At 48.9% G+C, this 27,764-nt stretch overlaps 2 protein-coding genes across 12 annotated transcripts in view; one reads left to right on the forward strand and one right to left on the reverse strand.

Annotated features, from left to right (window-relative positions):
• Positions 1-3,423, forward strand: part of SETX (senataxin) — a 30,474-nt gene extending 27,051 nt beyond the window's left edge. For all 4 annotated transcript variants that reach the window (XM_074923371.1, XM_074923368.1, XM_074923370.1 and 1 more), the window contains 2 exons: positions 594-681; positions 1,597-3,423. In XM_074923371.1, coding sequence (XP_074779472.1) covers positions 594-681; positions 1,597-2,352 — 844 coding nt within the window. In that variant the 3' untranslated portion in view covers positions 2,353-3,423. The remainder of the gene's footprint in view (positions 1-593; positions 682-1,596) is intronic.
• A 130-nt stretch (positions 3,424-3,553) lies between these two features.
• NTNG2 (netrin G2) overlaps positions 3,554-27,764 on the reverse strand; it is a 59,869-nt gene continuing 35,658 nt past the window's right edge. For 2 of the 8 annotated variants that reach the window (XM_074923374.1, XM_074923372.1), the window contains exons 4-14: positions 26,313-26,485; positions 24,512-24,538; positions 22,494-22,622; positions 19,711-19,779; positions 17,619-17,681; positions 16,399-16,473; positions 14,984-15,049; positions 14,392-14,466; positions 12,598-12,765; positions 12,027-12,161; positions 6,250-11,681 (exon numbers count right to left, since the gene is read on the reverse strand). In XM_074923374.1, the coding sequence (XP_074779475.1) occupies positions 11,458-11,681; positions 12,027-12,161; positions 12,598-12,765; positions 14,392-14,466; positions 14,984-15,049; positions 16,399-16,473; positions 17,619-17,681; positions 19,711-19,779; positions 22,494-22,622; positions 24,512-24,538; positions 26,313-26,485 (1,204 nt within the window). In that variant the 3' untranslated portion in view covers positions 6,250-11,457. The other 6 variants (XR_012634901.1, XM_074923375.1, XM_074923376.1 and 3 more) reach the window with 6 other exon arrangements.

The following is a 27,764-nucleotide window of genomic DNA, read 5'->3' on the forward strand; positions in this document are numbered from 1 at the left end:
ACCTGGCTTGTGTTCCCACAAAAACAGACTAGACAGTTTTCATAGAGCAAATACAGATTTTCTTCTGCAAGAATATACTTTAACTCTTGAAGCATGACAAAGCAAAAAGTCTTCCTTCATGTGCTTCCAGTGCAGGTCACCTTTAAAATTAAATATTAATGTCCAGTATTCAGTATTTCAATAGAAATTTTTCCCATTAATCATGCCAAACGTTAATCTATTTCAATTTAAGTCAAAAAGAAGCTTAAAGTCTTGATAGGTGAAGTGAGGTTGATGTCTTCTGTACTTTGAGGAACATTTAAGGAAGCAGTGGTTGGCATTAAGGGGGGATTTGCTCTAAGAAAGGAAACATCAGCAGCAAGAGCTGCAAAGAACTGGAATTCCCTGCAAGGAGTCAGAGTGGTGAAAGAAAGAAAACACCATGCAAAGGCAGGGCTGCTGCAGTGGGATCTGGGAATGGGTCATGAACTGCCACTGCCTTTGTAACTGCTTCTGTTATCTTCATTTCCGTGAAACTGAATATTAATCTCTTTTTTTTTCTCATAACACTTTGTGGAAGTAGTTTAGGAGGTTAGTTTTGTCTTTTCCCCTAGATTTCTGGCAAGTCTTCAGCGTCTGAACGTTACAATTACTCGAGCCAGATTCAGCCTCTTCATCCTTGGAAGACTGAAAACGCTGATGGTAGGTACAGCGTTAATCAAAAGATCTCCTGTGATCCACCCTTTTAGGTCAAGTCGGGATTGAGGAGGTGAAAACAATCCTCAGACTGCTTCAGTCCATGAAAGGGGCCCCTTTTCTAGTGTGGTGTTAAATTAGTACAATCCAGGCCTCGGAAGGGTTCTCTGTGAAAGCTTTGGCTGTAACTGTCATAAAAGCTTTAAAAAACCTCAACCAAACAAACAAGAAAACCCATCTATTTTTCTTACTTCCAAGAGGGAAAGTTAGAAACTACTCTCACAATACTTACTGTTCCTCCAGCTCCAGCTGTTGAAGCTGTCACTGGATACTTGAGCAAGGAAAATGATTTTAAAAAACCAAACCATACCAAAACACTCCTCTAATTTTCAGATTACTGATTTTGACACTACTTTGTGGTTTCTGAGGATACTCTTTGCAAGTGGTGTTTCTGAAACAAAACTACATATTTGGGGGACTATAAAGGCCCACTGAATGTGTAGGGTGTGCTCTTGAATAGGCTTAATATCTTACAGTACTTGATTTTTATTCTTTTTCCAAGGGTGGGGGTGTCAGCTGTACCACTAGAGGGGATTAAAGCCCTGTTTCTGTTCCACTCTCTGTATGAGAACACTCTTCTGGCCTTCATAAATACAGAAATTGTCATTTTAAGTAGTAGCTCAGTGATGGTTGAAAGTACCTTCCCTGTGTTACAGCAGCCAGAGGGCCTATTGCTGTTTTGCAAGTGAAACATAAGATTCTTCCATTCCAGAAGGAACATAACAGTGGTTTCCATGACAGTTGTGTCAGGTACCTTTTTAAAGGGGTTGTGCATCCTCGTGACACCTCTGTCTGTCTGTGTTGATTTCTTTCTGATAACTTTTCTTTTTTTTGGGGGTGTGTGTCCTTTTTTCTTTAAAGGAAAATAAAGACTGGAATCAGTTGATTCAGGATGCTCAGAAGAGAGGTGCCATTATCAAGACATCAGAAAAAAACTACAGGAAAGATGCTGTTAAGATTTTGAAGATCAAGGCAACAGTACAGCCCCCAACCAAAGCAGGGACAAAGCCACCTCCTCCGTGGCAGGCTGGTTCTTCCAGTAGCAAGAGGGGTGAGTTTGCAGATCCAAGGGAGGCCAGTAGCCCACGGGAGCTCGCTGCTGGCCACATGGCACTGCAGGGAAGCAGAGGGCCCCAGCAGGTGCAGGGTGCTCAGGCTGCAGACTCCAGGAGAGGCAGTGCCTCTGCATCCAGGGAGGCTGCAGCGCTTCCCGCTGATAAACCGCGGGACCCGAGGCTGGTGAGCATGGCCACTAGAACTGAAACACAAGGGAAGGAGCAGGCCTCAAAGGACAGCAGTTGGTCAGCACAGAGCAGCCCAGGGTCAACGTCACAGCAAGGCCTCAGGGATCAGATTTCTGGAAAAGAAACATCTAAGAAACCCCAGCAAACAACGGGACGGTGCGACGTGGCTTCCACGTCGTCTTACGCAGCTCGGCACGAGGGCGGCTGGAGAGCTCCTGTATTGAGAAACAGTTCAAGAGCCCTCAGTGAGGGAGGTCAAAGTAATAGCAGCAAAACGGACGAAGACTATCGTATTTTAACGAGGAGAACACCAGAGGAATCACCAGAGAACACAGAATCAATCAGTGCCAAGCGAAGAAAGACCTCTCAGTGACTTCAGTATTGGCTCATTACTGAAAATCTATTCACGGATTTCTGTCTAGCAAGGACTGCATTTTATATTATTTAGTACACCTGGAACTCCCTTATATTGGTACCACCACTATCAGTAGATCCCTCTTTCCCATCCTGCCCTAATTGTGAAGGGAACTTTATACCTGACAGTTGATAGCTTTGAGCTTTTGAAAAGAAAAGCTGGGTAGCTGCATTGCTTGGAAGAGCAGTGAATTTTTGTAATCTAGGAAGTTACGGTTGTAGATGTTTAATGATGTATATTTGTACAGTATACAAAATTATCTTAAGTTTAAATTGGCAAATACATAGCTGCTTCTTTCCTTGTGCAAATGCTAGTTTCTTAGTGATGTAATTTTTTATGAAGAACCAGAGCAAAGCAAAAAAGCCCCAGCAATGCCCTCCCAAACAAAAAACAAAAAAAAACCCAAAAAAACCCCAGCCAGACTTCTTTTTCCCTTTGCACTAGTAAGTCTAATTTATTTGATGGCAAAGAGTGAATGTTGAAAATGTGGTAGCAGTGATTCTTCCTCATGCTCCACTAGTGCCTCAGGAAAGACTGAAGGCAGATGTACATTGGTTGAATGGAAAGAATTCTACTTACTTTATATTTTTTTATTGCCTGTTCTTATAGGAACAGAAGAGCTTTCATTTATACAAATGTGCCTTGAGTTTTGCTCTTGCTGCAGCTTGATCAGTTGGAATCCTTGTTGCAGTGGCAACACAAACTGCAGATTAAAGCCTACGAGGTCTGTTTGGTCCCAGCGAGTCCGTGTGAGGAATAATCAACAGCACTGTGGAATCTTAGTCAAAGACCTAGTTAACACTTGCTGGTAATGACACTTGAGTTTCTTTGTATAGAGCTTTTGAAGATCTACAGGAAGAAGAAGGGCGAGCAGTTCATTCTAGGTGTTATTACTGGATTCTTTCCACTGTGCTGATGAATATATAACCAGTAAAATGGGGTGGCGGGGGGAAATGAACTGTTTTTAAGAAAGCTTTTCTGTTATCGTAACATTTCACAATAAAAGTAGAATTATTTCTACTAAGCATTCTTTTGGGTCACTGAAGTATCACTTTTTTTCTGGAGCACGTTTCTGTCTCATGGAGGTGAAGAGCAACACTTCACGTGCATGGAGTTTGGTGTGGGGATGGTCTGGAACGTTTCTGCCAGAGAAGGCAGCACCTTGCTGAGTTAGTACTGGTTGGGTGTACGGGTCAGTTGCTGTCTCCACGTGTCGGGGTTACAACAGGGCCTGCTCTGAGGTGGGCACTGCGCTGCTGTCCCCTGCTGATGGCCTTGTGCTTAACCAGGGTAAGGGCAGCAGCTTTCTCCAAACAAATGAGCTGCCAGACTTCTCTGGCCAGAATTTAGCCATAATCTTCAGTTGTGTTTTCTGTCCCGACACATCGATTGCAATGATTAGTGTCAGCTTTGTCCTTTCAGCCCCCTGCCAAAGTCCAGTTCAGTGAGGTGCTTTATCCTACAGAACATCAGGAGGCAGCTCAAACTGTAAGTTCCAGTAAAATTTACATCCTTAACGCATCCCAGCCCAGAACAAACGTGCCTTACTGATACCAGCTGCGTTGTAGGTGTGTTGGGAGGCTTTTACTTGCTTTCTGTGACTGTCCAGCTCATTGTGCTGTGTAGTACAGAGCATTTTAAGATAACGGGAGAATCTCTGAGATGGCTGTGAGGTGAACTCAACATATGTGCATTGTTTACCTTTAGTTATTGGTTATGTTGCAATCTTAATCACTTCAGTGAACCCTGACCACCTCTTGTCAGCAGTATACGTGCTTCTAAAACTGCCGTGACTCTTCCTTGACATTGTGTGCCTTGAGTGAGAAGGAAGGCTGCCTGAATGAATCTGACTGTCACGAATTGGACATTTTGGTCACCCCCACATCACAGAATCCATGTCCTATGTGTACCTCCTCTTATGTTAATGGGAATATTTCAATACTGTCATCTTTCAAACCTCTTGGCTCTTCTTGGCAGGGCTGTGCTGACCTGCCTGCTGTTCCTACTTAGCACATTAAAAAGGCTGCTACTCTGTGAACGGCTGTAGGATCCTATAGCTGTGGAAGCCATTTAGACTGTCTTTATGTAAATAAAGTGAAGCTGGCAACAGTGTGAATGAGAAAATGCTTTTCTGGTCATTAAATACAGTTTTGTCAAATGTTTCTCTGAAACTTCCAGTTTTCTTCGTTTCAGAACATGTTTTGAGAGCTATACTTATCACATGCTGGAAGGAATTTTGTTTTAACTTTTCATTTTTATTTTATTTTGTACACAGCACAGAGGTCTTGTACTTTCTAATGCATGTATTTTTCCATAAATCATCTTTGAGGTGTGGTCAGTGGCTCAGACTTCTTTTGCTTATTTAATACTAGATTTATCTGACTTAAGTTGTCAATCTTTCAGTGGTAGCTTATCGCTACTGTGTCAGTCTGTATTGTTAACGGTGTATTTAATAAAAAAATGTTTGGGTTATTGCACTTAGAACACTTTTTCCTCTTTGCACATCACTCAGAGTAGGTTTGTAGTTTTAATTAACTTTTTTCCCCTCTCTTTTTATACCCGTAACATGGAAAACCAAGCCAACTCCAATCCAAAGTACACTTCTCACTAATTCAAAGAAAACCTGCATTGGAGAACAAATAGGGTACAACTTAGTTAACTTCTCTGCTGTTTCCATGGTCTGTTATAAAATACTGAGTAGTGATGGACAGTCAGTGGTGGTCAGCTGAGTGTAGACTTTCTTTATTTGTTTAGTATCATCTTAGAATGAGTGACAGTTGGAGGAGATTGATCAGTGATTGCTCTCTTCTGTGTATTAATGTCAGAAAAAATCAGTAAAGAACATATTCAACACAGCTTAATGTAAAACAGTTTAATTGGAGTTTGTGCCAAAAAACTTTGGAAGAAGCGGTATTTAGTTTTTTATACAGAGGCTTCCATGCTTCTTCCAAGCTTGGCAGCTTAATTCTCAGTGCAAAACCAGTTCCCTCTGTGGTACCACTTGTCTCTGGTATCAGTAAGAAGGGAAAGGCTCTTCCAAGTGTTGGACTTACTTTGTTCAAAGGCGGGTTTTTTTATTCTTTGTATATGAAATAAGATTTCCAGTAAAGGTGGAATATAATTCTGGTTATTCCTTTTCCCTTTAAGATTTACTGTAATAGTTCTCCATGTCATTGCTCCATATCATGATGTGAGAACAAACCAGAGCCATATGTATAATGATGATACCCGAACAGGTACTCACCTAATGAGTTTTTCTTACCTATGTTTCACTGTACATGCACTATGCTATGGAGTGCTGGCTCGCCAGCGGTGGCTTTATCCCTAGGGGTGCTGCTGAGCACCCAGAGGAAAACCAGCCCTGTTCAGGAGCATGACCCTGCTCTGGGACATGTGGCAGGGGGGGTGATGGTGGCTGCCGGTGGGCCTGAGAGCTGGTGGTGCCTCTGGGTGGGGAATGGGAGCTGGGAGAGCTGTGCCCCGCTGCGGGGGGTGAACACAGCGGCCTCCCCTCCTGCTCCCTTGCGGGCCGTTCCTGCTTCGGTGCTGGTGGTGCAATGAGTTTTTACAGAACCGTCTCCTAGCTGAGCTGGGTGCAGTAACTAATGAGCAGCCGGGTCCAAGAGCTGGAGGCACAGGAGCTGGGAGACGGCGTTGTGCAAGGTGTGCAGACTGGCAAGGCACTTTGCCTCTTCTTCCAGCGAGTCCGTAAAATGGAAGCAGCCCTCACCTCTGGTCTGCTGATGCTAGGGAAGCGCTGAGCAGTGCGTGCTTCCAGAGCAAGAAAGAACTTGTAGTGACCAAAAGTACTGATTGAGAGTAAACAGCATTCCCAGTCCCAGGTGACATCTGAAAAATAACATTTAACCCCAGTAATTTCAGAGCTGAGATGGTTTTTGGTTTGGGTTTTGGTTTTTTTTTTCAGTTACTGAAGTGTGGTGAGATGCTGAGTTTTACTTTTGCATATAAAAAGGAGAGACTAGAGTAGCCAACAACTGGAGCTGGGCTGTTCATTCACAGCCCAGTGACTGTAGCAATACCAAGGATAAGCAGAATCATGGTCCTAAAAATGTAAGACGTTCTCTCTAGTCTGCATGAATAAATGATGGATGAAATGACTGCTGTACTGTAAATGGAATTTATAATGTTAATGATACGATACAGTCTCTTGCCACAATGGGTCCATTCCCAAGTCATATATAAAGTCTTTCTCATCTTTTTAGGTTGATTGGAAAGGAGCCCAATGCCTTATTCTTTAGTGCAAATAAATGTAAGCTAAGCAGCCTTGTACATCGAATATCGCTGACACATGAGACCTTCTAGCCATATGTACCTGTCTGCTAAGGCCTCGACTAATTTGCCACAAACTCCCAGGCAAATAGTGAGAAAAATGAAAGTGAAGGTGGTTTGAGTGCACATGACATTTGGTATTGGGAAAACATGGAAAACCCTGTTTTCTAGCCTGATAGGCTTCGCTGGTGCGGCTGTCCAGTTTTGTCACTGATTTCACTGTTGCATCAAGCAAGAACTCCCTTTGCTACAAGGAAATCCCATCAGTTTCCCCTCTCTTTATTTTAAACCCTGAAGTAGCACAGAGTGGGGTTGGGGTGGAGCTTTTGGAGCCCAGTATTGTTTCTGTCCAGGAGAGAAAGTAGTTACATGGTAAAAATGGGTGGGTTTAGGCTTTCCTCGCACGTCTCATCCTGCAGTGAAACTTGTTACAACACCTAGAGAATCAAAATGATAAAGGAGCCTTTAGGACAGTCTGAAGCTCTTCTCTGCATCTCAAATCAGCATGGGATTTTTAGCCAGTTTCTGCATGATAGTGGCCAGACTTTCCAACTCCCTGCCAGAAAGGCTGAGAAGAGGGTGATACAAAGCTCTGCTCTGCTCTTATTTCTGAGCAAGAGCGCTGAGCTCCTCCATTATACTTTGGTTTATTTACATTTGGGACTTTTCACAAGCGCCAATTATAGAACAGAATTGGTTGGTGAGACCATTAATTTTATTACCACTAAAGCATTGGTTCTCTCGTCACTCCAGCCTCCGCAAGGCTCCTTACCAATCACTCTTGTCGATGAGATGTCTGCTTCCTCATCTTTAAAAAAAACAAATAACATACCTGGTAAGTACCAATGGAAATTTTTTTCCCCCTCCTTCTGTCTCCATCTCCCAGGGACTGTAGACTTAACATTTTATCTGGCGAGTGAGCAAATACGCATAAACCCAGACTGCTGTTGACTCCTCTGCAGCTCAGCCTGGCCGCAGCGATCTGTCACACCAGGCACATTTTTGTTGCTCTGGGGCTTTTGGTTATTTAGATTTGCTAGTACTCTAAATAGTTAAAATCTGAGTAGAATTTGAGGTAAACAAGAAAAATCAAAAGCTCTACTTGTACTGTTTGAAGAGGTCACTTTTGTGCAGACAGAAGTGTAATTTTAAAACTTTTTCAAATGAATCAAATGCCGGCTGCGCGCCAGCAACAGGATACACATGAAAACCTCTTGAAAGAGCGCAAGTGGCTTTTCTCAGAAAGAGAAGTACCTTTTGGTTAACCTTTCCACAAGTAAAGTATCAGGCTCATTGGACAACTTCTCCCATTTGGAAGCATTAACTGATGTACAAATGTTTCTATCTTAAAGATGAACTTTCAGATCTGCAGATACTGCTGTGATGGTTTCGCTCTGTATTGTTTCAATCCTGCTCTATTCTCTTTGTGTAGGGACCCATGTGCTAAGATGCTGCAGTTAATGCATCTTCAGCCCTGAAGCCTTCAGAAGCTTTGAATTACTTTCTTAAAAACCGAGTTTAAGTTTCGTGTGAGAGGGTGGGTTCTTTTCTGTCTTGCAGTGGTTTGTGTGATGTGATTGCAAGTTCTCCAGCACCATTGGCCAGACAACGTGCCACCCTGCTCTGCAAGGCGCCGGGCTAGCTTTGTGTCTGAGCCTGCAGATGAGCTGCGCAGCCCCTCAGCAGGCAAGTCTGAAACTCCCCCTCTTGGCTCTGCCCTTGCTCACAGTCTAAGGGGCCATTTGGTTTCTTGCGTGAGATGAACCACGTCAACGTTTGTCCTTTGCAGTTACTATTTCACAGAGGGCTTTGCTTCTGCATGACTAGGAAGAGCCTGAGAATGGTATATGTAGTGTGGAGGGCGGACTTGTGTTTTGTTCCCCAACATTTTTCAGGCTTCCTTTGGCAGAGCTGCTGGAGGGTTAGCACCACAGCTTTCTGCTTCTGGTTGAAGTTAGAGAATTATTCATTGGGCTGTGGTTAAAGAAGGTCCAGGACTGAACATTACTGGTATTCTGGGTTCATAGGGAGGTGACGCCGCCTCTGAGCTGAATTAGGAAGCCAGTGTTGTTTTATCTTAAAAACAGACAAACAAAACCCCCAAACCCACCAACCAACACCCAATCAACCAAGAGAAAATCCTTTAAACCTAAAAAGGTCTAGAGCAGCAGTCTATCAGCTTCAGCAGTCTTTGTGCCTGGGCTGTTCTGAGCTTTGTTGTGCCCTTCTGAGGTTATTTTCTACAGGAATTTGGTGCTGCTGCTTGGCCCATTTCTGTTTGCATCGCAATAAAAGTGTGTGTTTGCAGGGAATCTGCTGGGTGCAGAGTGGGACACAGCTTTATGAAGTAGTAAATTCTTGGTTGCTTAATCTAATATTCTAGAGAAAAACACTAGTGCAGGGGAAGGAGAACGTTGCTTCACCTTCCAGAAGGACCATTAGAGATCTTGATCTTGTTACAGTCTTTTTTATGCTATTACTTGTAAGAACAGCAATGTATGAAGATTTTAAAACCTGCTGCAGTCAGAAAGAACAAAGAAGGAGCGTGTCAATACCAACAGACAGCGACCAGCTGCATTAAAGGGAGGCAATGCTTGCGCCAACCCAGACCCTCAAAGACCAAATCTCAGCAGATTGAGTTTAACCCTCATTTATTTTATGGTGGATTAACTAAGCCCTGTGACCTGTCTCTGCGATGTTAAACACTGCTCAAACGTGCGCCAGATTTGGGTTGCTCTTTGATGTGACAATATCTATCCTGCACCTTCGCTCCTGCTTTCTTCTCCTATTCCAAAGTACAAGTTCACTGCCTCCCTCTCCGTGGAGGCGGCTGCGTTTCGGGGGCACTGGCTGTGTACACAGTAATTGCAGTGTCAAGCTGGAAAGCACTGCAGGCTCTTGCACTTTTGAAACATGGGCTGCTCCCAGCACTGGCCCCCCTGAGCAGGATGGGCTATACGGGACAGGAGACACAGTGTTGAAACAGAACAGACATTGGTAAAGAAGCTCTTGAAGTCCTCTAGCAAGGACACTAGACTTGGAAATGCCAGTGGAGGCTCATGTTTGGGTTGTGGGGGGCTCCTGGGCTAGCTGAGGGAGCAAGTGGGCTGGGTAGAGCTGGGGCAATGACCAAGGGCTGCTCCCTTGTCCAGAAAACCAGCCCAGAACTGAATGAGCTGGAGGGGGGGGGGGTGTCTCCCATCTTCTAATACTCCACTCAATCAGCTCTTGGCTTGGTAAGTCTGGACATGACACAATTAGAGCTCTTGTGTTCATAACATTCCTGTTGTTCTGATTGAGTTACATCATGTCTCTGGTTTCTCCTGCCTTCATTTATGTGCGTGACTGCAAACGCTTCCTCGGGTAGTGGCATGTTTATGAGCTTTAAATGAGTTGATCTAGTCCCTATGAGCTCTATACTGAAGTTTCAGGCTGGGTCTGTTTAAAAATACCCCAGATAATCAGCTTTTTCTGCAAAGACACATTATGGCACCAGCTTTGGGGGGGGATGCAATGGCATTGGATAGCTGAGGTCCCCCTGAAGAAGCATCCCTGGACTATCCAGCCTTCTGCTGCAGGCTCATTTGGAAATGGCCTTTCTACACAAGACCAGTGCTTAATATATCACTCAGGCTTTGTTCATTGTCTACAGTTAGTAGTCTAACCTAGGTTCAGCAAAGTAATTAGGAGAAATAATTAACAGCTCTCAGTGATGAGGCAACTTCTCTCTCCCTCCCCTCTCCCTTGCAATGTGGTGCACCTTGGTACTGACTCAGAAATCACAAGAGGACATTATGAATCAAAAAATAAGTCTTTACCTGTAATTAACTGTGCACACAAAAAGGAAAACGTGGTGATCAAGCAGCCATTAATAGTTGCTTTACTGGAGGAGGATACACCAGAATCAAATGCTCATGGCAAAATGTCCCTTTAAGTTGTGGTTCTTTTATAACATTTAATCCAAACAAAAATAAGTCTCTACCAAAAAAAGTATTTGAACCGTACACTCTACGGACATGTGTGGATAAGACACTGCACTCCTCACGTACCATATGCCTAATGGCCCCTGCGTTCTCCGTAAGTGCAAGAAAACAAAATCCAGCAATGAATATACAAAATCAATGCAGCAACTAGAGTTGTAGGCAACAGTATGTGCGTGGCCAGGCCAGGCCGATGGTGGGACGTGGGACTATGCAGCAAGGATGGACCAGAGTCCCCCCTTCCCTCCCTCCCCTTCCCCTGCCTGTTGTGTTATGGGGCTCTGGAGTTGTCATGACAGGCTCTTTCAAAACAGGACACTAAGAAGAGGAAAAATAAGAACACCCCAGCCTATACCAAAGTAAATAAAGTAATAATAAAAAAAATATCCCTTAGATCACGGCACTATTTCCTCAGGGCCCCGGTGGCCCTGGCCCCAGGTCGCCCTGTGCGGAGCAGGGAAGGAGTCACTGCACAGAGGGAAGGACGGGCCCCGTGGCCACGCTGGGCTGTGGGACCGTGGCCCCGGCACAGGCTGGTGCAGTCCCTGCACCGCTGCTCGGCAGCCGGCTCCGCGCTGCGGCCACCCCGGCTGCTGCCGGGCTGGGTTTGTGAGCAGGAGTCAGCCCCTGATTTTTTCTGCATACCTCTCTGCTTGGAAAGTGGACCAAAAGACGTTGTGCAAGTCCTAGCGTGAAGGAAGGCGGAGGAGACGGTGGGGAGAGCCACCCGTTACCTTTGTCTCCCCAGGGCCCTCGGGTGACGTGCCTGGGCTGGGCTCCCTCCTCTGCGGCTTCAGAGGTCCACCCAGCCGCGCAGCTGGAGGGCGAGCACCCCGAGGAGGATGGTGCCGAGGCTGCCGTGCATGCTGGGGCCACCGTTGCAGTCTTTTTTGTCAGCTTCACACCTGGATTGCTGGCACAGGACCCCCTTGAAGCCCACAGGGCAGATGCAGCGCTGATTCTGGTAGCAGGTGCCGCCGTTCTGGCAGAGCAAGAGCTCGTCGTCGCAGACATTGGCTACAAGGTGGGAGGGAGGGAAGAATGTGGGTGTTAGGCTGGGGTATGTTAAACCCCTTGACTGCAGCAGCAAATAGAAACTTGTGGATTTCTTCTCTAGCTCCTAGGGGTTAAATTATCCAACCCTTGTAATGCTAGAACAGCCCCAAGGCAGAGGAACACAGTGAGGGCTGAAAACTCCAGGTGAAACGCCATCAAGTCATTTTGGGTTCAAGAGGAATGGCTGGAGTCTGTTCACTCTACACCCTGAGCATCACGGGGCTCCCAGGCAGGTGGTGCTAAGGATCCCCCTCTTGTTTGGTCACATCTCACCCCTCCCTCTGTCCCTCTGGCTCAGGTACTTACGGAAGCAGCCCTGTCTCCAGTAGTAGTTGGGCAGGCAGTCGTCACACTTGGGCCCTGTGGCACCTTCTTTGCATTCACAGTAGCCGGTCTCATTGCAGCGGTCGTGCATGGAGCCGATCTGGTTGCAGTTACATTCTGGGCAAAGACAGGGGCTTGTTAGTGCCTGTCCTGCCTGGGGGCTTTGTGTCTGCTAATGCCCCGAGGGAGGTGTTGGGGACTTTGGAAAAGCTTGGCTATGTGCTACGGGAGGGACCTTAGAGACTAAGGGGCTGGGATGGTCACAGGGTGGCATGAGAGGCTCCAACAGTGCAGAGACCATCTCACCATGGGAGCTGAGCAGCTATTAATAGAGCAATTCATCTGAATCAATTTGGAAAGATATTATTTGGGCTTTGTTTTCAGGGAAGCCTTGGCAAGCTACAGAGACCATTATGGCTGTTGTCCTTGGGAAGCACGCAGGACACACCACCCTCCAGAGACGGGCTGAACTGAAGCCCACCCCATACAGGAGAGTCCTGTATGAGCCATCCCACATCCCGGTGCTGCTGATGGAGGCCCCCAGAGCGCTCACCTATGCATACATTCTCATCATCCAGCTCTGCCGAGCTGTTGCGGTAGAAGCCCAGGCGGCAGTGCTGGCAGTGCTGGCCCCTCGTGTTGTGCTTGCAGCTCACGCAGGTCACCACGTTCAGGAAGTCGATGTAGCTGCAGCGGTTGGAGTGGCCGTAGCACTCGCAGTCTGTGGAGAGGAGGAGAGAGCTGGGGAGCTGGGCTGGGAGCATCCTCCCTCGTGCCAAGCAGAGGTGAGGAGCCACGAGGCTTTGGAGGAGGATCCTGCTCTGGTGAAGTGCCACAGGCACCGCTGACACGGGGCTGGGGAGGGCTGGGCAGGATGAGTGCGCAGAGCGGCTGCTGCTCCTCGCTGCCATGGGGGGATCGGGGGGGAAGGTGTCAGTCAGAGAGCAGATGGGGTCAGGGGGCTCTGTCCCCTGGGGCGAGGACAGGCAGGAGCCAGCCCCCAGCTGTCCCAGGAAAAGCATAATCATGGGAGCAGGCAGTGGAGGGGACTCAGGTGTTAATTAAAGAGCTGCCTTGTTAATGAGCAGAGCTCAGTTTGGGGCCTGGGTTTGGTGCTGGTGGGGCTGCAGGACCTGTGAGGGAGCGCTGCTGGGTGCAGAGCCCCAGGGCCTCGCTGCGGCATGGACGGGTGCCCAGGCCCATGGATGGGGCTGGCAGAGGGTGCAGCAGCACTCGCTGCCTCCAGCAATGGGAAAGCTCTGGACAAAGCGCAAACAGAGCTGAAGCTGCTGCGCGTCCATGTAAAACCTCGCTGCCTCTGGCTTTTTCCCCTCTGTGTCCCCTCTCAGCGTGCCCCTTTGCTGTTGTACCTCCCAAACCAAAGCTGGTTGTGAAGTACGGTGACTCTCAGGTTAAATGCTTAAAATGGGTCTATGCAAGGAAGCGTGGCTTGTGTGGGGTCCTTCGACAGACGGGGGATGAGTGTGGGAGGTTTGAACCAGGGCTGCCTGGCACAGCACGGGGACAGCTGCGAAGGCTGCTGGCGGGGTGGGAGACGTCACCATGGCTTGGCCAAGCGCTGCTCCTGTCCCCAGGGCTGACCTCTCTCAGCTGTAGGCACGTGTTAGAAAACAACCAGATAGGTTTAATTTGTAAGCAGAGGAATTTCAATACTTGATGCTTGTGGTTGTTTTTATTACCATGACTTGGGATGGTGACTACCTTCCAGTGTTAGATTCCGGGCGCTGGATCTTCCTGGGAGTTTAATAGTGTAACGTGGGAGGGGAGGAACTACCCTAGTTGCCTTGTGGCCCAGCTGTCCCGGCCAGGAGGTGGCCCAGCCAGCACGGCCAGCGGGTAACATGAGCAGAAACAGTGTCAGCCAGGTCTGAGCTTCCCCAGCCTTTGGAGAGGAGGAGGGAGACTTGGAACTGTGCTTCTGATCCAAGCTCTAGCATTAAACATTCAAAGATGGCAGAGGGATGGGAGGGTGTGGGTTGGCATGCACATGCAACTGGAGGAGGAGACTTGGCTCAATGAAATGAAGACCAGGGAAGATGGAGCAGGGCAAAGGTTTCCCCATGGTTCACAGCTGCCTGAGGAGGAGCCGAGTCCACTGTAATCTTGACCTTCTGTGAAACAACTTCTGCCTGTTTGACCAGTACCCAAAGAATTTCAGCTCAGATACTTCCTGCTGCTGCAATTCCCAAGCGTTGTTTCACCCTAGGGATGCACTCCTACATACAGCTAACCACGACTCAGATAGACAAACCCTTCCCATCTTCTCCATGTCGGAGGCTGCTGGACCACATCACCTGGGCAAAGACTGGGAGCTCCCTCCTCTTACCTTTATATGTTTCAATAGGAGCCACTGGGCCAGAGTCTGGTTCGAGTCGGATGAGTTTTGAGCTCTTTGAGGATGCTTGAGAGAAATCAGAGACACGTTTTTTTCTCACCGCTTAGCACCGCTCCGCGTCCTACCCTACTGCAAGCAGCTCTGCTACGAGAACAATGCCGAGCTGAGCCAAGAACACCGCTCTGGCAGCACTGGCATCTATTTCTGCACCAGACAGCTGGTAGCTGCTAAAATTCTCTTCTTCTCCCCTCCTCAAAGTGTGATGTATGAAAAACTCAATGCACAGCGCTATTGCAATGCGCAGAGCCGGGAGGAGCTACTGACACATCCCCCATCTATGCACGTTCTGTGGCGTCAATCGGGTTATTCAGGATAAGGATCTACAAGTCTGAACTGCTTAAAAAAAAAAATTCTACTGGCCATGGCCTCAGTTTGATGGAGGTCATGCCAACTGGCACCCAAAAAGCTGCTAGGAGCGCAGCTAGGAGGAGGAAGGCTATGGAGGTGGTATCTGGCAGGGCTTGCTACAGGGTCCTGCAGAGCACGCGCCGCTCCAGCCCGGCTCGTCCCCACCAGCACGTACCTGGCTTCTTCCCATGCCTCTTGCCTGCAGAGTGTGCTGTGCGCCCTGCTTTGCTCTTCGGAGCCGCTACGTCAGATGATAAAACATATCTGAGTGCTGTGGTGGGGAGAGGGCTCCCAGGGCCAGCCCAGCATGGTTGGGCTGGGATATTTCCTCAGGGTAAGGGGCTGCCCCAGCTGGGATGGTGCTTCCTTGGGGTTGTGTTGCCAGCCAGGCCCCTGTCCCACAGAAAATAACCAGGGCACTGGGGGTAAAGGCCGTTGCTTCCAAATTGAGCTGATGGGATTTGGTGCTTGGGGAAGTTTTGTGTTTTGGTAACCCCAGTAAGGGGCAAGGCTGAGCAACACTGAGGTCCCACAGGGTGTTTAGGAACAGGTCCCACCAGTGTTTGTGGCGTGCCAGTCCTTGCACAATGCTGCGGTGCTCAGGGAGGTGCTGGGTGGGCACTGCTAGCTCCATCCCACAGGTGCTGGTCACGTCCCTACAGTGACAGCAATGGCAGGAGGTGGCTCCCCACCCCCAGGGCTCAGCCATGGTCAGAGAGGGCCCACCCCTGCCCCTGATGCCATTTGTGAGGCACCAGGGACTCCTCAGGTCTCCATGGCTTCCCCTGGTCCCATGGTGGGCTGGCACAGTGCCCAGACCCTCTTCCACCAACACCGCCTCTCCAGCCACCATGGCCATGACAGGCCACCATGGCACCCAGGCCCTGCTCTGCCACCGCGGCCTCCTCATCCCCTGGCACGATGGCCGAGCATGGAACATGGCAGCCTCTGCTCACAGGCATTCAGTAGCAGACCGGCCCAGCTCAGGGGGCCCAGGGCCTGTTGTCCCTGCCGTGAGGGAAGTGGGGCAGCCCAGAGAGGAAGGAGCAGCTCGCTAGGTCCCCAGATTGTTTCAAAGCCCCACATGTCTGCAGTGGGTGCTGCAGGTGGCCCTGGGGGCCATATCCCTGCGTAGAAGCCCCCATGGTTGTCCCTATCCCTCACAAGGAGGGGGCCATGGCTGTGAGGAGGCTCCATGGTGTGTTGGGAGCAGAGTGATCTGCTAACAAGACTTGGTCCTGCTGGGCCAGATCAGCAGATCCGCCCAATTGATTCTGCCCAATTAATTTTGTCTGGGAGAAGGTGTATGCCCCTCATGCCGTGGCAAGGACCCCCTTCCCAAAGCAGCTGAGTTGCCCATGGTCTCTCCTGGGGCCCAGGGACAGCTCTGCAGCTATCCCAGCCCTAAACACATCTCTGAAAAGATTTCTGTGGGGCTGGACAAGCAGAACTGAGCTGAGGTGGACCCTCTGAGTAGGAGAGTGGATTGTACAATGGTGGTTCTTGCTGAGGACGGATGGGTTGTCCTGACCTACAGAAACTGGTGGAGAAACCTGTCCTGCTGGCCTTGGGGAACAGGCATGGCCTTACCTCGAATGTTCTTAGGAGGATCTAGTGGCTTCAGCTTGGGTCCAAGTGCTGCTGTGTTTGGTGGGCTCTGAACAGCTTACGGTGGCATCAGTTAGAGAGAACATCAGATTTAACACAGATCTCCCTCTTGTTTGCTTAAAGAGGTGGCAGAAGCTCTAAGCAGGTATCTGGGGTGTGTTGGTGGAGCCGTATCTAGTTGAGGATGTGTTGAAGCAGGAATGAGAGACAAAGTCTCCTGGAAATTAGAGTCTTTAAGTGTGAAGAGAGACAGAAAAAGTACTCCTAAGGGGAGGGTGCAGGAGCTGCTGGATGGGTGAGTGTTGGCTGTTGGCATTCCATGGCCCAAGCATGGACAGAAGCTGAGTCTGCAGACCACTGTCAAGACTCAGGAGCCCGCCTTGTTTAGCACAGGCTGTCAGCATCACCTGGCACTGATGCCCATGGTGTAGGCCTATCTCTTGTTACTGTATCAGAGACAAATTTTGTCTCTCTGTGAGGCCAGAGACAGGCCCAAGCGTGCAATTTCAAAAAGCCTCCATTTCAGCACTTTCTGCCCCCCAGCTGAGTATTTCCAGACACTGGGTTCTGCCCTGGGCCCAGCTTCAGCAGTTGTTCTGCACTGGAAGGGATGCTAATGTCTACGGCTGGAGCGAGCTACAGGCATCTCAGCTGGGAAACAGGACTTGAGCACCAACGGGCAACTGCTGAAGGGTGTGTGTTGGTGGGAACCCCGAGGAGGAGAAACTTCAGCCTCAAGAACCAGCATGAAGCCTCCCAAGGTTCCCACCAGGAGCAGCTCACCTGAGGCAGTCAAGCAGGAGACCTGAAGCAAGGAAATACATGAGAAGGCATCTATGCTACAAATGACACAGGCCTATCTATTTACAGAGTTATTCTGCTCTTCAAACAGACTCCAGTCTCAGGAGACGACAGGATTTCCATGATCCTCTCCATTCACCCCAGCAGCAAGCTGTGAACAATTTCTTCTACCACTTGCCATCCTCATCTTTCATGTATATGACTAAACCCCGAGGCTCAATCCGGCCTTACCAGATTCCCAGCTGCGTGTCGGGCACAGACAAACCCAGAGCTTTTTCCCAGGTGGGAGGAGGAGAGAGCTGCATGGAAAACGGAGATGCAGAACTAGAAGCTAAAGCGTTCGCTGAGCGTCGGGAGCTGGGACTCGCTGGCAGGACCCAGCTCAGCCGCGCGTCTCCTACCTTCTGCTCCTGGGCCAGCCTTGCCCACTTGCAGCGGGGCAGCCGCCGACAAGCCGGTGTAGTCTTGCAGTGACCAGAGGGGAAAACGGTGTTACCGGGTGTGCTGAGGGGAGCTGGCAGGCAGCGAGGAGCTCTGCAGCGCTCTGCTGGAGGGCCAGGCCTTCGGAGAACCACACCAACCCAGCCCTGGGCTGCGCGGGTTTTCCGTGCCAGTGCTGCTGCTGGTATGGGGCAACTGGTGTGTCCTCGGGCACTGGAGAGGGCGGGCAGCCCTCGTGATGCGAAGGGCAGGAGGGTAGAGGTGTGCTGAGCTGCCCGTTCTCAGCCCCACCTGAACGCGTGGCGTTTTGCTCGTGTGTTTGCATAAAGACCCCAGCGACTGATCTGCACCCCTCTGCTTTGAAGTAATGGAACTGAGAAATAGCACAGGTGTCTTAGGATGGAGGCACAAAGTTCTGATTTCTAATCCAAACTTCTAGGCCCTCCTTCAGGCTCTCCTCTTTCCTCAGAAATAGCAATTAAAGAATTTGCAAGCCACTGCAGAGAAATTAAACCAGCAAGAAATTTATAGATCACTTGTTTGATTTCCCTGCAAATCCTCACCCCCACTGGCTCCATACCCCTCCCCGTCTCCTCAATATTGGTAACAATCTTCAGGTTTGCTAGAAAACAAACCAAGGGATAAAATTTTAAAAGCCATATTATTAATTTCAGGCTCCAGTTGGGTAACATAAGGAGGAGGAGGAAAAAAAAAAAAAAAATCTCGATCCTTGCCAAGTTTCAAAGGACAAACCCGAGTAGGAGAGAAATGTGATTTCCCAGCCTCGTCAAGGGGATGATAAACAATGCAGAATAAAAAAAGAAAAAAAAAAAAAGATTATTTTTTTAATTATGAGCTTTAAGAGAAGGTGATAGACATTGTCCTTTTCAGCTGGAAAGTAGAAACCAATTGATATTAATATGGTGTTAAAGAGAATATGAAAAAAGCCCTGTGCAAATTGGCAAGGGTTTAATTAGAGTCACAATAAAAAACAGCCCTGGAGGCATTTTGCTTTTTAGTCATTCACATACACCTCCACTCAATCGCATTTACAGAGCCAGGAAAATTATTAATGCTCATTATCCTGAGAACCTTTCCCTTGTAGTTCTGGGACATTAATGGACAGTTTTACATTTTGGAAGAGGGAAAGACATGTTTCACCCCCAGAGCCAGTTCATACAAATGGGAATCACTGGGCAGCTCTTATCTCGGGAGTTTGTATCAGTCCTGATGAAAACTCCTGGTCTTGGTGGATTTCTGAGGAAGTAGAATAAAATAAAGCAGGAAGTCACACTTCATAGCAAAAACCACTGCAGCGCTGGAGTAGTGGGGAAGGACCCTGAAAAAGTCCTTCTCAAAACATAAACACGGGGTCCCCTTTCTGCAGGACCTACACAGAGCCAGGCTTTTGGTGCTCTCTTTCTGCTGGAGCCCCTGAACATCAAACAGGGTGCAGGTTGGTTTTGTTTTTCCTGGAGGTGAACTGGCACTGCTGAAAGTGCTATAAACCAGAGGGGGGAAACATGAAAGCAGGAAAAAAAGAAAAAAAAAAAAGTAAAAAAAAAGCAGCTTTTTTTTTTCTTATTTTGAATGTAGGAAAAATGTAACAAATGGCAAGGAAGAATTTGACAGACTTCAAGGAAGGTTTCAAAATAACAGAACTGCAGAAGGCAAATGAGAATAGCACTTAATTCATCCTCCTTAAGGTAACTCTGTGATTTCCCTTCTTTCTACCCATTTTGGCAGCCTTGACTACCTTCAGACCACAGACCGTGTCCATAAACTCACTCTTCTCCCATCTCTCACCACACAACAGGTGACCAGGCACAAAAGCATCCTACGAACATGATGACAGCTCCACCTTGACCACAGAAAACACCACGAGCAGCCAAAGGAAGCAGATGTCTAGCAGATTCATGCAACCCAGAGACAACCCAAATCTAATCTACTCCTCTAGCCTACGTGCTACGTTGCTTTCTGCCTTGCCACTACCCACTAGTGTGCGGAGGCATGAAGGAGAAGGGAAAAACACATCAGTCTGGATTTAAATACCTGTTTTTTTCCGTGTTGCTCTCACGGGCACAGAGGCAGTGAACTCGGAGGCTGATCTGATGCTGCTTGCTTATGGTGGGAAGCAGAAATTCAGAGGGCAGAAGACAGTGTGTAAATTAGGGTTAAACATCACAGGGATGGGGTAAGGCTCTAACTAGACTTTTTTTTTAATGGCTGGCTGGCTGAGCTGGCTTTAAGGCAAGGAGGGATTCGTTTAAAGCTTCTAAAGGTCAGAAGGTAACAACAGAGTATCTCATTCTGGGACTCTGACCCAGCTTGGGGTTATTGCATCTCCGGGCATCTTACCCGGAGCCCGAAGGGTCAACTCTTTAACAAGGTGTTTCCCTTGAGGTCCAGGCGAGTTAGATTCACAGCCCCTTGGGGATGTCACGGTATTTAAAGAAGTACTTTACATTTCACGGGACAGAAGAGGGAGGAACATCTCTAGTCAAAAGCAGATCAGAATTAGACTGTTCCTTGATTCCCTGTTGTTGGTCAAAGGCACAGAGTGCACCTTTGGCATCAAACCCAGCACGCTGCCCATGTAAGAGAGCAGGTCCCTGCATTGTGGGGTGGCCCTGACTACATTTTTATTTGGAGCAGCCCCCTAAGGGACTGTCTCCATCCCCAGGCACACCATTCTGGGATGGGACCCAGCTCTGCAGAAGCATGGATAGGGGCCTGGATGGGGGCAAGATGCTCCGAGCTCAGGCCTGACCATATCAAGCTGGAGATGTGATGGCTGGACTGCAATTTCTCTATTTTGTCCCTTGGCATTGGTTAATGAAAGCACTATGAAGACATTTTCTCTGCCCCCAAAGCAGGTTTCGGCAAAGCAATAAACCCTGAGGTGCGTGATGCCAAGTCCCTTGGGGCAGTTTGGCAGGAGAGACTACCCCACCACCCCCAACACCACACAGATGCCATCCTGCCCACCCCAGATGTACAGCACGAGAGGCAGAGCACTGCAAATCATACACAGGACAGACACTAAACACACCATCCACACGCACACAGCACTTGCTAGAAAAATAGAGCTAAAATGTTGCTATGGGTGAGCATGGATAAAAATCAAATGACCCCAGGAGTGTGGTGCGGGTGTAGAGGTGATCCCCTGTCACTGCTGAGGCCGTGGCGATGGTGTGAGCTCTGGGCAGGGGTGGTGGATGAACCCCCTCCTGCACGAGTACAACACAGACCTGCGTGAGGAGCACTTAACATACACGAGACTTGCACTCTTTTGCCCAGGGTCACTCCAACTCCATGGAAGTTGGAGCTAAACCCTTGGCTTCCTGATTAAGTACTCAAGCAGGGTACTTCCATGAATATATCTATATTTGCATAAACATGCAATCAAGTTTCCTCATCCCTTTGACTGGCTTCTGGCAGCTCCCCCAGACAGACTGTTACTAACATACTGTGGGTGTAAAACGTCCTCCTGGGAAATATCAGGCCCAGAAAGCATGGCAAGGGGAGGAATGCGTGTCTAATTCCCCCATGAGAAGCTTAAAAAAAAAAATGTCCTGCTGTTAAGTTTTATCTGCTCATTTCCAAAAGACAAGTGAAAACACTGTCTCCTTGTTCACGGGGGGAGGGAAGGAGGAACTCCCGGAAAAAGGACAAAAGTTTTCCTCCACAGGGTGATTTTAGAAATTAGGAAAGGGTGTTTCTGGCATGTGTGTGAGCTCCAGCCCTGCACGCTCCCTTGCTGCTTGTACAGCAGCTGCCTGGGGAATGTTAGAGCGCAGCTCTGCTCGAGGAAAACTGCCCTTGAAGATGCAGCCAGCCTGCATTACATCCTTGAGGCTGGCCACAGGGACTCGATGCGGGGCTGGAAGAGCCAGCAAGGACAGAGGCAGCTTCTCCCGTCCCTGGCATGGCTGCTCTGCGTCAGGTGGCAAGTGGCAGGAGGTGGCCGCTCTCACGCCGAGGCTGCAGCTCCCCACGGGGACGGTTCCTCGTCTGAGTGAGCAGCTGGGGGGCGCAGAGCAGCACCCAGCCTTCCCCATCGCGCTCTGAGAGCAGCACCCAGCAAATACAGTGTGGGCAACTCTCCTGCCAGCTCTGCTATTGCATGTGGAGTTCAGGGATAGAGCAGCATGAGGTACAATTTTCCTCTCCCTCCAGCCAGGCAAGACTGGATACGTCATTTAATTTTATGGTGGGACAGTAAAGCCTTCATTGCTTTCCTGCCCTGCCTTGTGATGGAGCTGTAAGAGAGCATCTCTCACAGCAGTGCCAGCCCTGCACAGGACAACATTGCCAAGTGGCTCTAGGAGGGATGGATTTTGAAAAACTTTTTAAAAAAACAAATTTGAAAGAAAACAGGGAAAAGCTTTGCTTCCCCCGCATCCAGTCCTGGCTTCCCTTCTTGCTGCCCTGATGATAAGAGTGAGAGCAGAGTGAGATCAGGCATTGAAGGGGAATGTCAACCCCTGGTGTGGTTCTCTTGGCTTTGAGGTGGACCAGTTGTGGCTGGTTCCCTGCTTATAGGGGCCATAACGCTTGCTCCTAGCCCATGTTACATGTGTCAGTGTCTGTGGACTCAATAGAGAGAACAGCAAACCAGGGCTGCCCAGAGGCTTGGGGACATGGACAGAGTCAGGGTGATTTTTATCCATGTCCCTTTATCATCCTACAAAGCAGATAACCAGGGCCACCGACACGGCAGCCCCGTGCGTTCCCCACCGCCACCGGAGGAGGTGGGATGGGGAGCAGCTGAAAAGAGGAGCCCAACGGCAAAGTCCTGGCCCTCTGAGTGAGGCAGGGAGCGTGGCACCCACCTGGCTGGGTGGTGGTGGCAGGCAGGGGGGTGCTGGTGGTGGTTGCTGGTGTGGTGGTGGTTGTTTTTGCAGCGGTCGTTTTTGCTGTGGTGGATTTTGCAGTGACAACCCGCTGCCGTCGCTCATACGCTGGCAAGCAAAGAGAAGAGGCAGGAGACACTTACTGGGGGGGAACGAAGGGTTTCCTTGCCAGCCCACACACCCGTGAGGCTGCTGCTGGGGCTGAACTGGTGACCGATTTCTCAGCACGGTTACAACTGGGGCACCAAGAGGATTAAGGCGCTGGCGGCTCGATGACGCTGGATGCAGCGAGTGTGGGCAGGGGCCGGGGGCTGTGCCAGATACTGGCTTAAATACTTACAGTTCTATCAGCAACTAACTGCCAAGTAAGCTGAAAAGGGGAAATGAAAGCACACCTGGGCGGAGATGGGGTGTAGAGCGGGTGGGGGGCCCCCGGCTCGCCCTGCCTGCAGGTGGGCTTCCGCTGCCTGACGTCTCCTTGCCCACCCCAGCTCCCCACACAGCTCCCGTCCCTTCTGCCACCCTGCAGGCAGCAAACTACCTGGCACCACCAAACCCAACCCGTACCACTGGCGTGTATTAATTTCCACTGGCACCTTTCGTTCATTGGGGCAAATTAATTGATGGCTTCATGTCAGCGAGCCCCCCCCCGAGCTGCACGGGAGTGATCCTGGGTGTGGTGCCCAACCCCGCCGTGCTCGCACAACAGCCTGAACTAAAATAACACTCAGAACACAAATTCCTACTTAACTTACACCTGCTGCCCTCCTGTCCTTGTTTGTCCCACTGCTTCATGCAGATTATCATGCTTAATTTCATAATAGCCCTGAGCTAGTTTAAATACTTAATTTAGGTCACTTCTAGTCTCCTATGTGGGCTAAATAATCTCTCCTTAACTGGCCTTGGACACAAATCCCTTCTGTCCACCTCCTGTGCGTTGCTCCCAGCACCCTCCCAGCTATTCCCTAGCAGAAAATTTTGATGGGAAACGTTTTCCAGTGAAACAAAGTTACCAGTAAGGATGCCAAGCTCTGTTAAGGGGGGAAAAAAAAGAGTTATCAAAATGGTTTTGACCAGAAAAGCAAAGAATATTTTGGACTGTTAAAAAACATTTAATTTTTTTTAGTCCTAAATTACTTGAGGGAGACTTTGTATTTTTAACCATTTAAATTTGACTGCTTAAAATATAAGTATGGTTCATCTACCCAGAAAAAAACATCCTCCACGTTTCAATTAGGTGCATTTTTCTTAATTGCATTTGCATTTCTCTGAACCTGTTTCTCCTCCGATTTTTTGCACTTGCCTGCAAACCAAAGAATTCATTATTCATTCAGCTCTCCGATTCGTTTCTTCGGGAGGGTAATTCCAAGCCACAAAATTCAAATCCAGGCTTCTGCCTAACCAAAACTCAAGGCTCTTTGATATCAAACTACCTCCAGCTTTGTTAAATAAGGATTCCTATTGTACCATCAATCTTTCAATAGAAATCCCTGCTGAGTTCTACCGTCTTTGCTGCTGACACTTCATAGACATCTGTTTGCATACATACACGTGTACATACAGATGTACGCAAACTCGATACATGTTTTTTTATCAATAGTCCAAGGTGACCCGGAGTGGATGCTATGCCAAATAATTCAAACCCAGCTCCTTCTCAGAGCAGAATTCTGCAATACTGGGGAGGGGAGGGGGGAGTTCACAGCGAGCACTGGTGGTTTTGAAGAGTCTTTTTTTATTTCCTTTCCGGCTGCCATACTAACGAACCTCATGGGGGGAAACCATGCCAGAGGAAGAAGCAAAATGAGGCTACTGAAGTCAAAGAAAGAAAATATAAGACTCTTTGACAGGACAGAAAATGAGGCACAATTAGGGATGACTTATTGCCTGGAAAATGATAATGGACAGAAAATAACCATTTTTTTTTTTTCCTAGTGACATCCTCAAGGACCATGCACCGAAGTGTTAAATGCCAGCATTTCAGTTATGTTTTTACTTACTGCCAAAGGCTGAGCCTGCAGCTGCACCTGGAAAAACAAGAAGAAGCCGGGTCACTGGAAGCAGGACGCCATCAGCTCTCATACCAGCAGAAGATCAAACAGACACATGACATGGGACTGAACAGCAACTAATTAGCGGGGGTCTTGCTCATAGGCACATCAGTTTGCTGCAACATCTCAAAAGCTGCTTTTGTCAAACCACAGAGGCAAGCAGACAGTGCTGTCTGGGGTCTTGGCATCTCCAGCTTTTCACCTGGGGAAGAAAAACCAGCTTGGTCCTTGCTGATAGTTTTTTTCTCTTAACCATTTCCTTGACCTACAGTTAAAGCCCAGCAAAGGACAAGCACATCTGCTGAGGTTCACTGTGCTAAGTATAAACTGTAGGGTCTGAACCAGCTTGTTGCACCTATGGCAGTCCTTTGTGAGTGAGAAGGGTTGAAGACCCTTCCCACTGCAGCACTTGCTCAACGGGATGCTGCAAAGCCACTGGCTTCAAACCCGCCTGTCAAAGGCCATCCAAGGGGCAGCTTCTGGCTTTCAGCACGCAGGAGACTAATGGCCACGCTCCTCTCTACTATAACAAGTGGGTGAATCATGAAAAGTCTCAGCTTTGCATGAACATAAAGCACAGGACCACCAAGAGGAGAGGACTTCAGAGAACTGCCTCTGTTGCAGAGGAAGAGGATGCTGATGGGGGAAGGAGGAAGTAACAGAGGGAGAGTTGGGGTTGGGGGGGAGGAAGATGACTGAGTGACAGATGGGAAGAGAGATGAATGGGAGAAGAAAGAGCTGAAGAGAAAGAGAAATAGGAAGAGACACAAGGAACGGAGGGGAGGGAAAGAGAGAGAACAGCATGTCTATGCCTGTCAACACCAGAAACTCTCCCAGGCTCCTTTGAAGCAATGCAGCCGCTTGGTGGGAGCTGACAAGCTCGTTCCCTTTCAAAGAACCTGCTCGTCTACCAGCCCTGGCACACACAAAACATTCCCGTCACGGCCTTCGGAGCCTGAATTTCAGCTTTGATCATCTTAAAGCACATAAATCTTTCAAAAAATTTGTGGGGAGGGAAGGAAAAGATTCTCTTTGGTAATGCTCAAAGCTGCTGCTTGAAAGGCTGGAGTGGCTACTGTGTCTCCGTGACATTTAAACAAATCTGCTAATGTGGACTGGACAGAAACCCAGGAGAAACTGGCCCATCTGTGATGTTTCCTGCCCCAATTCCCCTGCTCGAACGATGGTGGGTATGCATCCTTCATCTCGTCTGCGCGCCTTTGCTTCTGTCAGTGCCTTGCTCCAGCAGGCAATTGGATGAGACTGGAGCTGCGCAGAGGGACTGCAGCTCGCGGCGCCTGCCTGAAATACCGACGTACACAGAACGGGACCCAGAAAGCAATCCAGAAAGCAACCTGCCCTCCCACAGCAGAGCAGCGCCAGCGCTGAGCCCTACTTGACAGCCAGTGCTCTACTGTGGCTAAATAATGTCTTCAAAGGAAAGTCATTTGCATTGCCACAAAGCCATGGACCTACATCTTGGCCCAACGTCATCCTTTCTATTCTCAACCATCTCAACTCATCACTCAACTACCAGGAACCAACAAATCACCCCTGCATCTACGCAGATCCTCTCTCATTTCTCTGTGTACCAAAGACACAGGTAAATACCCACTTCTTTTTCAAAAGTTGAGTATCCTGCACTGACTCAAGATGGAGAAGGACAAGATGAAAATCTGCTCCCATTTGTGGGCATTGTGCAGCCCGAGGTGGGAGTGCAGCCAGGGCCGGCTCGCTGCAGGTTACTTACATGCATTGGGGGACCCGTTGGGGAGAGGCAGGTAGGATCCTGCTCGCCAAGACCTGGAGCGAAAATTCTTCTTGCACTTGCCGCAGTCCTGCCCCGTGGTGTTGTGCTCGCACTCGCACTGAAGGCTGCCCTCTTTGAAGGTGCACAGGTTAGCATGGAGGTTGCATTTACACCTGGAAGAGGGAGACAGGAGAAGAGCTGTCAGGTATTACTGCTGCTCCTCCCTGCCCCTGGTGTAGTGCCATCCGTGTGCATGAAAATGTAGCGGTGAAGCTGGGCTGGTTACCCCCTTTCCTGGTCCTTCTGCAGGACTTTTTCACTGAACTCAGCTGTTTTCCCTGGGTATCTGGTGGTGGGGTTATGATATTTGCTTCCTTGCCCAAGGTGGATCTGCAGTCTCCATTCCAAGGTGAGAGATACTTGACTCCCACTACCCGACCGCAGTAGAACAGACCATTTAATGGTAAGTCAACATTTCCAGCTGAGGCTCCAGGAAGGAGTCACACAGACTTCAGGCTGTTACAGAAATCTGTGTGATCAGCTCAGATGGAGGCTTTTACTTGGAGACAGAGAGGACAGCCTGGGGATTTAAATGGAGCATGGCTAACGCTGGTGGGACCCAGCCCCCATGACCCCTGCACGCTGTACTGAAGTCAAAAGCGTTTTCTCCCGTGGTGTGAAGTTGCACAACACAAACCTTTTTCCCTATGTGCAGCACAGCCCCAGCCTGCTGCGACCAAAATAACACAGAGAACAAGTCACCATCAGAATCTGCCTTTTAGTCCCTGCCTCATCAGAGAAGGCAACAACGAAAAACACTATTCAGCAATTTGCAAACATTAACAAACTTTTAATGAGCTGTAGTGCAGTACGCAGGGAATAATTATCTCTGTGCACAATAATTCTTGTTGCTCAGACTCTGGAGGTAACTTGCGCAGAGCACAGAGGCTGAGCCCATAACTCACACGTGGCTCTGGTGACTCCCGGGCCCGAGCTCAGGCCATCAGACAGAGACTTCAGGGACCAAAACATCTGATTTAATTCCAGACATTGGATCCCTAGCACAGCCCGCTGTTTTTTCTCACTGCTTTGTGCAATAATTTACACTCTCAGAAGCTGAACCATTAGAAAATGGTAATACTGTGCCTTATGTGAACGGGTAGAGAAGTCTGACTGGGTAGTGCTTTGTGTTACAGGGCTAATTATAAGAGATGCAGAGCTGAGGGGAATGAACTGCTTGCAGAGAAGACAGAGGAAACACAGCCTGCTTCTTCATGTGCTCTGTCTGCACTGGGATAAACAACCTGGATTAGGTTGGGCACCATGAGCTGGGCCCCTCCTGGCTGCCAGCTGCTGGTGCCTCTCCCCCTCTCCCTTGGAGCCCCCCAAGATGCTCCCAGCTGCCTGCCTGACCTGAAGAGGCCGCCTTTGCTGTGCTCCTCCTCACGCATG

The sequence above is a fragment of the Athene noctua genome, chromosome 20 (genome assembly GCF_965140245.1).
Source record: "Athene noctua chromosome 20, bAthNoc1.hap1.1, whole genome shotgun sequence".
NCBI classification, from domain to species: Eukaryota; Metazoa; Chordata; class Aves; order Strigiformes; family Strigidae; genus Athene; species Athene noctua.